At 46.7% G+C, this 16,078-nt stretch overlaps 1 protein-coding gene across 1 annotated transcript in view; it reads right to left on the reverse strand.

Moving 5' to 3' along the window:
- Positions 1–3,529: 3,529 nt before the first annotated feature.
- Positions 3,530–16,078, reverse strand: part of adra1d (adrenoceptor alpha 1D) — a 32,270-nt gene continuing 19,721 nt past the window's right edge. Inside the window, exon 2 of the mRNA XM_033035419.1 lies at positions 3,530–4,448. Coding sequence (XP_032891310.1) covers positions 3,823–4,448 — 626 coding nt within the window. The 3' untranslated portion in view covers positions 3,530–3,822. The remainder of the gene's footprint in view (positions 4,449–16,078) is intronic.

Here is a 16,078-nt window from a genome sequence, read left to right on the forward strand (position 1 = left end):
TTTGGACTTGAATTGTCTGAAGCAGATGCAACTCTTAAGGACCTGTCCCACTTTCACGACCTAATTCACGACCTTTTTTACTCGTGGACATTTTTCATCAGGCTAGAAAAAACGCCCCGACCTACTTGATGCCACGAATACCTACGACTAGCATCATGGTCTGCTACGATCTACCTACGACCTCCTACGACCTTGTGACGACCATGGTGCGAGTATGAATCAAGGGCAAACTTGGCTGTGGTCGTGAATTAGGACGTGAAAGTGGGACAGGCCCATAGCTCTTCTTAAGTTAAGTTCAGGGATTGTCCAGGCAATTAGCTCTGTGTCTATAATGCCAAGTGTTCCCAATATTATTTAGGTCCCAAGTAATGACTGTTAAGGGCCTGTCCCACTTACGTGACTTTTTCGGCGACTGCCAGCACCTGTCATAGGTCGTTGCAGGTCGCCGATATTTTCAACATGTTGAAAATTCAGCGGCGACCAGAAAGACGCTACGACTCTTTGGGCGACTGAGGAGACTACTCATGACCATACAGGCGACACCCTGGTGACATGTCGCAGGGTGCAGCCTGTATGGTCGTGAGTAGTCGCCCAAAGAGTCGTACCTTGTTCTGGTCGACGCTGGATTTTCAACGTTCGGTGACCTGTAACGACCTATGACAGGTGCCGGCAATCGCTGAAAAAGTCGCGTAAGTGGGACAGGCCCTTTAATGCTTGATGGATAAATAGCCTCCTTGAGCTTTGCAGACTATGTGTATATCTCATCTTTCATCTCAAAGATGTAGGCCATTTGGCCCATCCTACCTATGCTGGTGCTCTCTCGCACATTCATCAACTCCCCTCGACTATCCTTCTACTCACTCTCACCATGTGATAATTTATTGTGGCCATTTAATCTATAAATCAGCAGGCCTTTGGCATGTGGGAGGATACTGTAGCCCCTGGAGCAAACCCACACAATCACAGTGACAGGGAGAATATGCAATCTCCACACACGCACCACCGGAGGTGAAGAATGAACCTGGGTCACTGATGCTGTGAGGCAGGAGCTCTGTACACTTCATTAGCGAGCCTTGTCAGGGATAACTAGTTCCCTATTGCCATCATTGTTCTGCACTCTTCTCAAAGGTGAGCACTCCTAGAGATTGGGGAATTCATAAGTTCATAAATGCATAAGTCTAGGAGTAGAATTAGGCCATTTGGCCCATTATGTATACTCCACCTTTCAATCACGCCTCTCGCCACCGTCGGCACTCCAAGCCTGGGAGATTGCAACCTTCACGTGGTCCGCCCTGTTTCAATCAATGCAATCAACCTGGCGTGCACAATGAAATCAGATCAAATAGAACAAGTTGTCCTACAACTTTAGGCTGTGCACGCCATACACAAGAAGAAGAATCACACCTTTCATATTGTTCCCTCTCAACCCCATTCTTCTGCCCATTCTGTTGTGCTGCAGCAAGCAAGAATTTCATTGTCCTATCTGGGACGCATGACAATAAAACTCTCTTGACTTGACAACCCCTGACACCCTTACTAACAAAGAATCTGTCAATCTCCACCTTAAAAATATCCCAAATGACTTAGCCTCCACCGGCGTCTGCGGTAATGAATTTCACACATTCACCACCCTCTGATTAAAGAAATTCCTCCTCATCTCATTTCGAAACGAACAAATTTCCTCCTCATTTCCCTGCTAAATGAGAATGGGGCATAGTGTTGTTACCCATTAAAGTGTGAAAATCTATACAGACTGTGTTATTGACTGAGGTGACATTAGTTAAAGCTCGCATCAAGACTTTGAAAGTACACCTGCTATTGACAATGGGAACAATTTTGATCTGATGCCTTGAAAATCCTGAAATACCATTTTTTACTACAAAACCATTCTTATTTCTGAGCTGGGGTCATACAGTGGGTCATACAGCATCTCTAGTGTAAAGGGATGGGTGACTTTTTGGGCCGGGACCCGAGTATGAAGAAGAGTCAGGACCCGAAATGTCACACATCCTTTTTCTCCACAGATGCTGCCTGACCCGCTGAGTTACACCAGCACTTTGTGTCTATCTTCGGTATAAATTGCATCTGTGGTTCCTATCCGCACACTTCTTTCTGGGCTGTTGACTGGCTGCGGCACTCCAGGCATGGTTTTCAGCTCCCATAACATAATGATCCAGTGGACAAATGTTTGTTTGGTTCAGGAGTAGGCCATTCGGCCCTTCGATCCAGCACCACCATTCAATGTGATTATGGCTGATCATGCCCGATCAGTACCCCGTTTCTGCCTTCTCCCCATATCCCCTGACTCCGCTATCTTCGAGAGCCCTATCTAGCTCTCTCTTGAAAGTATCCAGAGAACCAGCCTCCACCGCCCTCTTGAGGCAGAGAATTCCGTGATTCCTTTCATGATTTTCAGGATGGTGTTTCAGAAGTTCTAGGAGCAGAAGTAGGCCATTTGGCCCATCATGTCTACTCCACCATTCGATCTTGGCTGATCTATCTTTCCCTCTCGACGCCATTCTGCGGCTGCTTTGTAGACAGGGTCTCTTTCCAGGTCAACTGCCCAGTGACTAGCTCTTCCCCAACACCCACTCTTCGAATTTGAATCCTGACTCTCTATAACATGTCTTATTTCCCTTTGGGAACGCAGTGCACTACTACCCCAGTGGGGGGAAATTCCAGCTCCCCAAACCCCTAGTCAGTCCCCACTGTGGGCGTGACAACAAACCATATTCCCGGGCTGAATGGACCATGTGTGGACCTGAACTAGTTCTATTTGGTTTGCCTCTCACAATCAGCAGTGGGGTGATTTTAGTTTTGTTTCGAGATACAGCATGGAAACAGGCCCTTTGGCCCACGGAGTCCATGCTGACCATCGCCCACCTGCACACTCGTTCTATCCCACACTCTAGGGACAATTTACAGAAGCCAATTAACCTACAAACCTGCATGTCTTTGGAATGTGGGAGGAAACCGGTGTAGCCAGAGAAAACCCACGGGGTCACGGGGAGAACGTGCAAACTCCATACAGATAGCACACGTCGTCAGGATTGAACCCGGGTCTCTGGCGCTATAAGACAGCAACTCTACCCCTGCACCACCATGCCACCATGTTCCTGAGCTAGGCTTGATTCCATGTCTTGAAGGTAAAAGAATACAGACAAATCTATTCAAATAACAGGTAACATATAATGGGGCGATGTATGCAGTCCTCCCACCATCTCTACCTATGGTGGAAATGTCAATGTGTGGGACAAGTTCTTTTACACAGAGGATAGTGGGAGCCTGGAACGCATTGCCAGGGGTGGGGGTGGAGGCAGATATGATGGTGGCGTTTAAGAAGCTCTTAGTTATGTACATGGGAGTATGGGGAATAGAGGGATATGGATCATGCACAGGCAGATGATACCAGTTTAACTAGGCATTTGGGGGTGGGGGGAGGGGAATGGCATGTGTTGTACTGTTCTGTGCTCTATGTTCTGTGAACGGTTTAGAGGGCCAATGGGCAAATGCAAGCAAATGGGACCAGCATACATGGGGCATCTTGGTCAAAGCTGAGTTGGGCTGGGGGGCCTGTTTACATGCTGTATGGCTTTATGACTCTCAACAGGAGGAAGCATGAGCCAGAGAAATCCCAAGGAAGATAAAGGGAACAGCATCGAAGGAGCTGCTGAAGGATTTCGTGGCATGCGTGTGTGTGTTTTTTTATACCCTTTATCCTTTCTCAAGTCAAAATTGGAAATGCGAAAACATCAACGATCCTTGAACAAACACGTTTACAGAACATGCATCTCAGTCCAGAGAAGTCCTGCGGCCTTCACCTTAAATGTCGGTCTCTTTCAGCCCGAAGGAGTCAGTCACATCGTATATTTGATAAGCAGCTTGCTCTTTGAACTCCTGGCACAGGCCGATGGAGATGGATTCCACCGACGTGCCCTCTACCTTGGGTTGGGCTGGAGCGCAGGGCTGGTGCTGTCCCACCCTGAACTTGTTGGAGAGGTTGTTCATCTTCTCTCTGAGTTGGAAGGGCGAGTTGGACAAGGAGGGGAAGAGTCTCCAGCTGTGATGGCTGAGCGCTTGGTTGGCCTCTCCGCCCACGCCCACGCCCACGCCGCCTCGCTCGCTGCTCCCCCACCGCCCGCGGCTCAGCTTGGAGGAGCTGTTGATGGACAGCGTCTCCTGGCTCATGACGGACCGGCTCATGGCGTCCTCGTTGAAGCCGCGCTCGGAGCTGTTGATGGAGGCCTGCCAGTCCCGCTGGCTGTGCAGGCGCCAGGGAGGATGCCGCCTCCTGCGGCACTGGCACTTCAGCAGCCTGGTGAAGGCTCGCTTAAACTCCTTGCTGAAGCACGGGTAGATGATGGGGTTTATGCAGCTGTTGAAGTAACCCAGCCAGAAGATCACCTTGAAAACCACGTCCGGGGGCTTGATCGACGGGAAGAAAGCGCCTGGAAGATAATTGAAGGAAAGACAAAAACGTGAGCGAGGCATCTCATTAACATTTGATGTTGTCAAGCTGGAAAAGGTGGAGAAAATATTTAGTTTAGTATAGAGATACAGCGCGAAAACAGGCCCTTCGGCCCACCGAGTCCGCACCAACCTGCGATTTCCCGCACATTAACACTACCCTTCAAGTCAAGTCAAGTCACATTTATTTATATAGCACATTTAAAAAACAACTCTCGTTGGCCAAAGTGCTTTACATTTGTAATAAGAATAGTATAAACAAACAAACCACATACATATATACATATATCCCTCACTCAGTGGACGTCAGGAAAGGCTTGGGAGTATAGATAAGTTTTTAAGTCTTGACTTAAAGGAGTCGATGGAGGGGACAGTTCTGATGGGAAGGAGGATGCTGTTCCACAGTCTAGGGGCTGCAACCGCAAAGGCTCGGTCGCCCCTGAGCTTATGCCTAGACCGCGGGATATTCTGCAGCCCCAAGTTGGCCGATCTGAGGGACCTGGAGGTGGAATGGTGGGTGAGAAGACTTTAAATGTAGGAGGGGGCACTAGGGACAATTTACACATACTCCAAGCCTATTAACCTACAAACCTCTACGTCTTTGGAGTGTGGGAGGAAACTGAAGGTCTCGGCGAAAACCCCAAGCAGGCCGCGGGGAAAACGTACAAACTCCATACAGACAACACCCGTAGTCAGGATCAAACCCGGGTCTCTGGTGCTGTAAGGCAGCAACACTACCGCTGTGCCAACGTGCCACCCGCAACGAGAATATTGCTAGGAATTGAGACCTAAACTATAGGGAGAGGTTGTGAAGGCTAGGACTTTATTCCTTGGAACGCAGGAGGATGAGGGATGATCTTTTGAGGTGTACAAAATCATGAGAGGAATAGATCAGGTAAATGCTCAGAGTCTTTAACCCAGAGCAGGGGAATCGATAACCAGAGTCCATCGGTTTAAGGTATGGGGGGAAAGATTTAATAGGAAGTTGAGGGGTAACCTGTGTACACAAAAGGTGGTAGGTGTATGGAATGGGCTGCCAGGGAAGGTAGTTGAGGCAGGTACAATCAAGACATTTAAGAAACATTTAGGACAGGTTTAGAGGGATATGTGCCAAATGCAGGCAGGTGGGACTAGGGTAGATTAGACATGTTGGTTGGTGTGGGCAAGTTGGGCTGAAGGGTCTGTTTCCACACTGTATGACTTTATCACTCCCTCTGCTAGAAGTTTCTGCACAGGGAAAGGAGAGACTGTGTTACGATGGTGCTTATCCCCGACGTGAACTTTCTCCGACTTTGTCCGAAATAAGAACAGAAAATGCTAGTGGCTCTTGGATCAGGCAGCATCTGTGGAGGAAAACCAATCTCAGGTTAATCTATTGCTGTACTGAGGGGAGGCTGCTCTGATGGGGAGGTGTTGTCTTTCAGGTGAGGTGTCAGACTGGTTCCTGTCTGTTCCCTCGGGTGGCTGCCAAAGATCTCAGGAAACTTCAGTGGACACAAAGTCAATGGGTCAGGCAGCATCTCTGGAGGACATGGATAGATGATGTTTTGGATCTGTCATAATGCCCCTCCACGAAACATTGTCTATTTGCCTATCCATAGCCTCCCAAGATGCTGCCTGACCCATTGAGCTTCCCCAGCACTTTATGTTCCCCGTAAGATTCCGGCTTCTGCAGCTCCTTGCATTTCCAAGGCCCATAGTCGCAGAGATAGACTCATACAGCTTGCTCACACCGACCAATATGTCCATTCCAGTTCATTGCGTCATTTAGCCCGATTCTCTATTCAGCTTTAGCCGGCAATTTGTGTGTTGGATCTTCACCAGTTTCACAATTAAAGCACTAATTGATGATCTATCCAGGGATTAATTAACTTTATGGTTTCTAATTATGGGATGTTCTGTTAAGGGCCTGTCCCACATGGCGATTTTTTCAGCGACTGCCGGCATCATTGACTGACGTAACAGGTCATTGAAAAATTTGCGGCGTGACGCGACGTGGTGACATATGATGCGCGGTGTTTTTTCAAGTGTAGCACCATTTTTTTTGTTGCCGCTGGATTTTGAAATGTTCAAAATCTTTTGGCGACACTGATATGACGCCGGCAGTCGCCGAGAAAATTGCCAAGTGGGACAGGCCCTTTACACGACATAAATGACCATAGTCAGGGCGCTTGTAAATGAAAACTTCCACTCTATAGAACACATGGTTTCTATGTGCCCAACACAAACATCGAGAATGAGACAATTCCCTTGCTTAAGGGACAAAAGTTTAGGGGTAACATGAGGGGGAACTTCTTTACTCAGAGAGTGGTAGCTGTGTGGAATGAGCTTCCAGTGGAAGTGGTGGAGGCAGGTTCAATTTTATCATTTAAAAATAAATTGGATAGGTATATGGACGGGAAAGGAATGGAGGGTTATGGTCTGAGTGCAGGTAGATGGGGCTAGGTGAGAGTAAGTGTTCGGCACGGACTAGAAGGGCCGAGATGGCCTGTTTCCGTGCTGTAATTGTTGTATGGTTTTATATGGTTTACTCCATAATAAAGACAAACCCTGGAAGATTGCATGATATTTAAGCACCAATGCTGTGACTGGTTTCATAAACTACCGAAACAAAACAAGCAGAGTTAGATGCCCTCCCTTTTAGCTGAGCCTCAGCATTATACAGCACAGAAGCAGGCCCTTCGGCCCATAACGTCCATGCTACCCAATCTACCTTTCATCCGCTAATCCCATTTGCCCACATTGGAACTGTAGCCTTCCATGTCTTGATTTGGCCTGCATTTAGCCAAGAATTGCAAAAGTAACAAGAAGGAAATTGATCACATGAGTGACAACAGGAGAGGGGTGGCACAGTGTCACAGCGGTAGAGTAGCTGCCTTACAGCATAAGAGACCCGGGTTCGATCCTAACTACGGGTGCGGTAGTTAGTGGAGTCCCCAGGATCTTCCATCTGGGCTCAGTACCAGAACCCTACAATTTGATCCTGGACAGCTTATTAACTGAGCTCCACCCTCGGTGCAATGTACGCTTGGCTCCGAGGTCAACAGATCCTGATGACTTTCACTCTCGGCTCTTGTGTTGAATATTATGCCCTATTCATCGGGAGGATTCATCTTGCCACTGAACAGGTACATCACAGAATGGACATTTGGTGCAAGGAAAGACATGTCCTGTTGAAAAAGGAGTTGTCATCACCTGGACCAGAGATTGCTTGTTGGTCACTGGTAGTGAACAGACCTACATTATTAATCACCTGTGGTTTTCCCCTCCCGAGGCTAGACACTGCTGTGAAGATGAACTACAGGAGGATATACATGGAACTGCAGATGCTGGAATCTTGAACAAAACATAAAGTGCTGGAGGAACTTGGCAGATCAGGCAGCATCTTTGGAGGGGATGGATAGGCGACGTTTTGGGTCAGAACCCTTCTTCAGACTGACTGTAGTGAGGGGAAGAAGAAAGCTGGAAAAGAGAGGTGGGGACAGGCTAAAGCCTGGCAAGTGACGGATGGATTCAGGTGAGGCGGTGTGATTGGCAGATGGGTGGAGTAAGTGACAAAGGCTGGAGATGAAAATGAGACAAAAAGGTATCAGATAAGAGGAGAGACGAGGGAGGCTACAGTGCCTGTGATAGGTGTGTATATGCGGAAACATTCAGGCATAGAGTAAAAGACCACTTGCACTAATCCATATGCCTATCCAAAAGTCTCTTAAACTTGATGGGTTTAAACATATGCGTCAATAACAATTCAAATTAGAATGCAAAGATACTTTGCACAATCTGTTCACTAATGTGAGTTCTGACCAAAAAAAGATCTTCGACGTGAAACCCTAACTATATTTCTCCGTTTAGGAAAAAATCTTTCACCCAGAGAATTGTGAATCTGTGGAATTCTCTGCCACAGAAGGCGATGGAGGCATGTTTTCAAGAGAGAGTTAGATTTAGCTGTTAGGGTAAAGGGAATCAAGGGATGTGGGGAAAAAGCCAGAACGGGATACTGATTTTGGATGAACTGGCATGATCATATTGAATGGTGGTGTTGGCTCAAAGGGACGAATGGCCTACTCCTGCACCTGTTTTCGATGTTTCTATGTGTCTATGTTCACAAAACCTGCCTGACCTACTGAATGTTTCCAGCACCTTCTGTTTATATTTCAAATTTCCAGCAACATAAGCTTAATATATTTTCATTTTCTGCTGACCTCTGTGCAGCTTTAAGGAATTGAGCTGCGTATGAAATTAGTAATACTGCATGATAAATTATTTGTAATAATTAGACAATCACATTGAATACTAAGTTTATAAGTAATTGGTTTGAATTATGCTTAAAGACTTTTTAAATTTAGACCAATTAGATATTCCAATCAGCTGATAGAGCAGTAGAGGGCAACCATTAATAATTCCGATATCGGCAAATGACCACAGTTATTTCGTTAGGGGATGTTTCTTTAGTTAGTTAGTTTGGGGATGTTTCTTTAGTTATTTTGTTAGGAGATGCTATGCCCCCCCCCCCCCCCCCCCCCCCCCCCCCCACCGTCACCTCTATCTTTCAGGCTGAAGAAGGGTTGCGACCCGAAATGTCACCTAATCCTTTTCCCCAGAGATGCAAGCAGAGGGACACTTCCGGCAAGCAGGACCGACTCGCCCATCACTGAATCATCCCCGAGTTACCAGTGTCGACGGAGGGCCGCCGAGAACAAAGGGGGAACTGGCGGAGGGTGAGGGAAAGTAGGGGGAGGGCCCATTGCCACGTGCGGTGGCAGGCAGTAGATAGGATTGTTCGGTACTATTGTAACTTTGTCAGCGCCAACATGTGGCGACACTTATGTTAGGCAACATGTGCCTAGGTTCTTCGCAAAATAAACCCTTTCACCTGGGTACATGTGACAATAAAGTATCATTCATTCATTCTGAGTTACTCCGGTATTTTGGGTCTATCTTCTGTGTAAATCAGCATCTGCAGTTCCTTCCTGCACAGTCATTCCGTTTGTTGCTTTTCAATAATTGCCGACCTTGATGCTTTAAACTGATGCTCTGCTTCAGCGCTTTAAACTGCTCTGCCATTCTTCCATTTTGCATCCTGTTATATTTATCATCACTTGGGTGGCACGGTAGAGTTGCTGCCTTACAGCGCCAGAGACCCCTGTTTGATCCTGACTGCAGGTGCGATATGTATGGTGTTAGTACGTTCTCCCAGTGACCATGTGGGTTTCCTCCGGGTGCTTTGGTTTCTTCCCACATTCCAAAGATGTTTGTAGGTTTGGCTTCAGTAAATTGTAAATTGTCCCCAGTGTGTTGGACAGTGCTAGTGTCCTAATGTGGAAGATAACTGGTCGACATGGACTCAGGGGGCCGAAGGGCCTGTTTCTGCACTGTATCTCTAAAGTCTAAAGTCTACAGTCTAAAGTCACTGTATGTACCGTATGCAGTTTACTTCATGCACTTTGTGTGGAAAAGGAATTGCATTGCACCTTAGTGTATATGACAATAAATTAATCTAATCTAGTCTAATCAGCGCAGCGGGCCCATCGAGTCCACATCGACCAGTGATCCCCACACATTAACACTACCCGACACACACTGGGGACAATTTACAATTATACCATGCCAATTAAACTACCCGGTCATGGGGAGAATGTACAAACTCCGTACAGACAGCACCCCTAGTCAGGATCGATCCCGAGTCTCTGGCACTGCAAGCGCTGTTGCAGGTGGTTGCCGGAGGTTGCAGGTAGTGGAAGCGGGTAGGAAGACTGACAAAAACCTCCGGGAACCTCCGGGAACCGCACAGAAACCTTGGGTGGGGTGCAAAGTCTCCAGAGGTTTCCGTTCAGGTTTCCTAAGTGGCAGAAGGCAGCAACTCTACCGCTGAGCCAACTTCCACCAGGGCCCCTGGGCTCGGGTCTTGGTATATTCTATGCCATGGTATGCTTGGCTTCAAGGGTTTTGAACACTGAGTATATGAGCCAGGAAGTTATGTTGCAGGTTTATAGGATTTTGGTCGGCTGCATTTGGAGTATGGTGTACAGTTGTTGATGCCCCATTACTGGAAGGACGTGGAGGTTTTGGAGAGGAAGTGGAAGATTAGAGGGTATTAGCTATTGAGAAATTATTTCATAGAAAATGAAACATAGAAAATAGGTGCAGGAGGAGGCCATTCGGCCCTTCGAGCCAGCACCGCACTTCTCTGCAATGCCAAAGCTTGAGGGGAGACCTGTTGGAAGTATATATCATTATGAGAGGCATTGATAGGGACGACAGTCAGAACATTTTTTTCCCAGGATGGAAATATTCAAGACATAAGGACATAGCTTTAAGGTGAGGCAGACACGGTATAAGTGAGATCTGAGGGACAAGTTCTTTTACATAGAGAGTGGTGGATGCCTGGAATATTGTGCCAGAGGTGGTAATGGAGGCAAGTATGATAGTGACATTTAAGGGGCTTTTAGATATGCAGGGACTGGCGGGACGTGGATCGTGTGCAAGCAGAGAAGATGACATCCTGATCACCATGGACATTATGGGCCGAAGGGCTTGTTCCTGTGCTGTACTATTTTATGTTCGTTGTTCAATCAGTTTTAAACAGTTTTAACAAACTAGTTCTGTATGAAAGACACCTGCAAATATATTTTTACAGTTGCCCACAGATTCAATTTATACAGCAAAGTATGTGTCCAGGACTTGCCATTGCAATAGTTATTTATTGCTTGTAGAGATCTAGTAGTAAATATAGTACTTGGTGATATTTCTCACCATGAATGAGCATAGATGGCAACAAATGTCAACAATAACAAAATCATTTATATAGTGCCTTGAACACAGTAAAACATCCCAGCAGAAGATAGACATAAAACGCAAGAGTAACTCAGCGAGTCAGACAGCATCTCTGGAGAAATGGAATAGGTGATGTTTTAGGTCAAGACCCTTCGTCAGACTGAGAGTCGGGGGGGGAAAGGGAAACGGGAGATATCAACGGTGATAGAGAGAGATATAGAACAAATACATGAAAGATATGCATAAAGGAAACGATGATAAAGGAAACAGGCCATTGTTAGCTGTGGGTCTGGGTGAAAATGAGTTCCAGACAATGAGACTCAGCAAGACGACTTTGAACCTAGTACAACGATGGGTGGGGGAGGGACGAAGAGGGAGAAGCTACAAAAGTACATAGAGTAGAATGTAGAAGTATTAGGGAAAAGTGCACATCAGGGAGGAAGAATCAAAGCCCTATTGTTCTACATAGATAAACATTTCAGTAAAAATTAACAAAAGTATTTTCCAATATTCACCGTAATCCAGTTGGCACGGTGACACAGCGACAGAATTGCTGCCTTATAGCATCAGAGACCCGGGTTTGATCCTGATTACGGGTGCTGTCTGTACGGAGTTTGTATGTTCTCCCTGTGACCACGTGGGCTTTCTCTGGGTGCTCAGGTTTCCTCCCAAACTCCAAAGACGTATTGGTGTGTGGGATAATTGGCTACGGTAAGTTGTAAACATTGTCCCTGGTGTGTAGGGTAGTGTTAGTGTACGGGGTGATCACTGGTCGGCGTGGATTGGTGGGCTGACGGGCCTGTTTCAGCGCAGTATCTCTAAAGTCTAAAGTGTAAAATAAAGTCAGTCAACATTTTCCAAGGGTGATGCGAACAATATAGCATTCTCAGACTTTACTCTTCTCCAGTGTTATGGGACTTGACACCTATTATTGTCAAAGCTCTACATCTGCGATGGAATACATGGCCTGAATGATGGCAGGAGATTTGATTTTAAGTCCCGTAAGAGAATTGGATACATGTCTTGGAAGATACTTGATTAGTACAGGGTGTCAGGGGTTATGGGGAGAAGGCAGGAGAATGGGGTTTGGAGGGAGAGATAGATCAGCCATGATTGAATGGCATAGTAGACATGATGGGCTGAATGGCCTAATTCTGCTCCTAGACCGTATGAATTATGACCAACACATTTCCTGGAGGACTTTAGTTATGAGGAGAATACGGATAGGCCCCCCTCGGTCATGACTGACCATGGGTGATGCATCCTGGTCGGATGCAAGCCTGGGCGATGTCATATGGATGACAGGCTGTTGCCCATGCAGCACGTCCCCCCTCTCCACGTCGCTGATCGATCCAAAGGAACAGCAGGGCCGTTACAGTTTGGCACCAGCGCCGTCGCAGAAGCTGCCAGAGCGAGGTTGTAGACAACGACGAACTGCCTTAGGGGCTCCGACTCCAGATTTTCTTGTGGTTTACTCCTGGAGCCGTTTCCATGCCTGGATATGGCCACAAGGCAGTGGAGGTTTTAAATCAGAGTTTTGCCTCTCCTAGATGGACTGCCTTCCCAGGCTGACGAGCCCCATCTGCCTGAGACTCGTGGGGGCGGGAGCATCTACCTTCCTGTGCAGGTCTATAGCACCTGCCCGCTACCTATGGATAGGCTCGTCGATAAAGTATGTGTGACAGTTGCAGGTCGGAACCCTTCTTCAGATGGTCCGAAAAAAGGTTCTGACCCGAATTTCTAACCCGTTGAGCTACTCCAACACTTTGTGTTTATCGTCAGTATAAATCAGCAACTGCAGCTCCTTCCTACACATGGATGGGCCTGGTTTGTTTTCCTGAAGTGAAGGGGACTGACAGATGATCTGATCGGCATACAAATAGTCTGCAGCTTCTGTTTTAGAAAACTAATTTTTCCATAGATCATAAATGAACAAGTTGAATAAATGTCGATTAACATGAATAATTAGAAACATAGAAATGTACAACATAGGTGCAGGAGTAGACCATTCAGCCCTTCCAGCCAGCACCGCCATTCAATATGATCATGGCTGATCATCCAAAATCAGTACTCCGTTCCTGCTTTCTCTCCATATCCCTCGATTAGATATAGCCCGAAGAGCTATATCTCTCTCTTGAAAACATCCAGTGAATCGGCCTTCACTGTCTTCTGTTCTAGAGGATTCCACAACTCTCTGGGTGAAAAAGATTTTCTACATCTCAGTCCTAAATGTTCTTATTCTTAAACTGTGACCTCTGGTTCTGAACTCCCCCAACATCAGAAACATTATTCATGTCTGGAGTCTGAAGAAGGGTCTCGATCTGAAACAACACCTATTCCTTTTCTTCAGAGATGCTGCTTGACCCACAGAGTTACTCCAGCATTTTGTGTCTAACTTCAGTGTAAATCTGCATCTGCAGTTCCTTCCTACACATGAGTATTTATTTATTGTATTCTTTTGTGTGGATAGAATGGCAGAATATCCGAAAATTCCACATCCATTGGCTAGTTTTAATGAACTTAAAACATCATTTTCACATTACATTTTTTCTAACACATATCACGTGTTAGTTGCCTATGAGATTTGCCTTGTCAGTTTCCAAAACAAATCTCTTTACTTAAGAGCCTGTCCCACTTAGGCTATTTTTAGGTGACTGCCGGCGACTGTCATAGTCGTAACAGGTCGCCGAAAAACAGGCGACTGGATCCCCCTTTGACATAAAATTTGAAATGGATTCATACTTTAACCACAAAAAAAAACAAAGCCAGCACCGACGACAACCTACGTCACCTGGCGACAACCTACGTTAACCTGCGACAACCACGACAGCACCCACGTCAGGAGAAGTCATGCTACGCTCATTGGCGTCAAACACTCTGTCGCCGATTGTCTCCGAAACATTTTCAACATGCTGAAAATCCAGCGACGACCAGAAAGACGCTACGACTCTTTGAGCAACTGAAGAGACTACTCACAACCATACAGGCAACACCCCAGCGACCATGTGGCGTTAGCCCAGTCGCCTGTAGTCGCCTAAAGGGACGACAGATGGCACAATGGGCTAAGTGTTCGGCTGGCAACCGGAAGGTAGCCGGTTCGAATCCCGCTTGGAGTGCATACTGTCGTTGTGTCCTTGGGCAAGACACTTCACCCACCTTTGCCTGTGTGTGAATGTGTGTGAATGTGTGTGAGTGATTGGTGGTGGTCGGAGGGGCCATAGGCGCAGATTGGCAGCCACGCTTCCGTCAGTCTGCCCCAGGGCAGCTGCGGCTACAGAAGTAGCTTACCACCACCGAGTGTGACTGAGGAGTGAATGAATAATGCGATGTAAAGCGCCTTGAGTATTAGAAAGGCGCTATATAAATCCCATCCATTAATATTATTATTAAAGAATAGCCTACGTGGGACAGGCCCATAACCTCCTACTGTGAACTGGTAGCTGCATTCTTATGGACAATGTATCTGTTCGATTACTGTGGTGAGGTCACATGGTTATCTTTGAAGACTGGATGCCTTTTGAAATAACTAGCTGCTGCCCTGATTCCATAACTCCTGAAGAGGCATAGATAAATAGGGATAAAGGTCAGGATCATTTTCCCTACGAAGGAAAACCAAGAAGACATGGGGTTAAGGTGAGAGGAAATTGTGTTAATAGGGAATTGAGGGGTTATGTGAAGAGTGGTTGCTGCCAGAGGAGGCAGAGCCAGAGACAAACACTACATTTAAGGGAAATTTAGGCAGGCACTTAAATTGGCAAAGTATAGAAGGAATATGGGGCGTGTGGGCTGAGGGTAGTTGATCAAAAAGGTCAGCATGGATATGATGGACTGAAGGACCTGTTTCTGTGCTGTGCAATTCCATGATTCTGCGATAGTTTAGTTTAGTTTAGCGATACAGCGTGGAAACAGGCCCTTCGGCCCACACACTAGGGACAATTTACACATACACCAAGCCAACTAACCTACAAACCTGTACGTCTTTGGAGTGTGGGAGGAGACTATAGACAGTAGGTGCAGGAGTAGGCCATTTGGCCCTTCGAGCCAGCGCCGCCATTCACTGTGATCATGGCTGATCATCACCAATCAGTACCCCATTCCTGCCTTCTCCCCATATCCCATGACTGTTTAAGAGCTCTATCTAACTCTCTCTTGAAAGCATCCAGAGAATCGGCCTCCATTGTCTTCTGAGGGAGAGAATTCCACAGATTCACAACTGGGTGAAAAAGTATTTCCTCAGCTCCGTTCCAAATGGCCCACCCCTTATTTTTAAACTGTGGCCGCTGGTACTGCACTCCCCCAACTTCAGGAACATGTTTCCTGCCTATAGCGTGTCCAATCCCTTAATAACCTTGTATGTTTCAACAAGATCCCATCTCATCCTTCTAAATTCCAGTGTATACAAGCCCAGTCGCTCCATTCTTTCAACATATGTCAGTCCAGCCATCCCAGGAATTAACCTTGTGAACTTACAGTTCACTCCCTCAAAAGCAAGAATGTCCTTCCTCACTAACTGAAGATCTCAGAGAAAACCCACACAGGTCAGGGGAGAACGTACAAACTCTGTACAGACAGCACCCGTAGTCAGTATCAAACTCGCATCTCCAGCCCTGTAAGGCAGCAACTCTTCCGCTGCACCACCGTGCCACCGTGATAATCAGGGTGAAAGTTACAGTGCATGCAGAATTCATTTACTGCATTTAGGACAGCTTCAATTTAGCAAATTTTTAGCAAGAGGTAGGGGTGTGCAATTTATTTTCTGGATTTAGTTTTAACTAATGAAACCAGGCAAGTAGAAGGAGTGTCAGTGGGAGAGCACTGTGGGGGTGGATAACAATTC

The sequence above is a fragment of the Amblyraja radiata genome, chromosome 1 (genome assembly GCF_010909765.2).
Source record: "Amblyraja radiata isolate CabotCenter1 chromosome 1, sAmbRad1.1.pri, whole genome shotgun sequence".
Classification (NCBI taxonomy): domain Eukaryota; kingdom Metazoa; phylum Chordata; class Chondrichthyes; order Rajiformes; family Rajidae; genus Amblyraja; species Amblyraja radiata.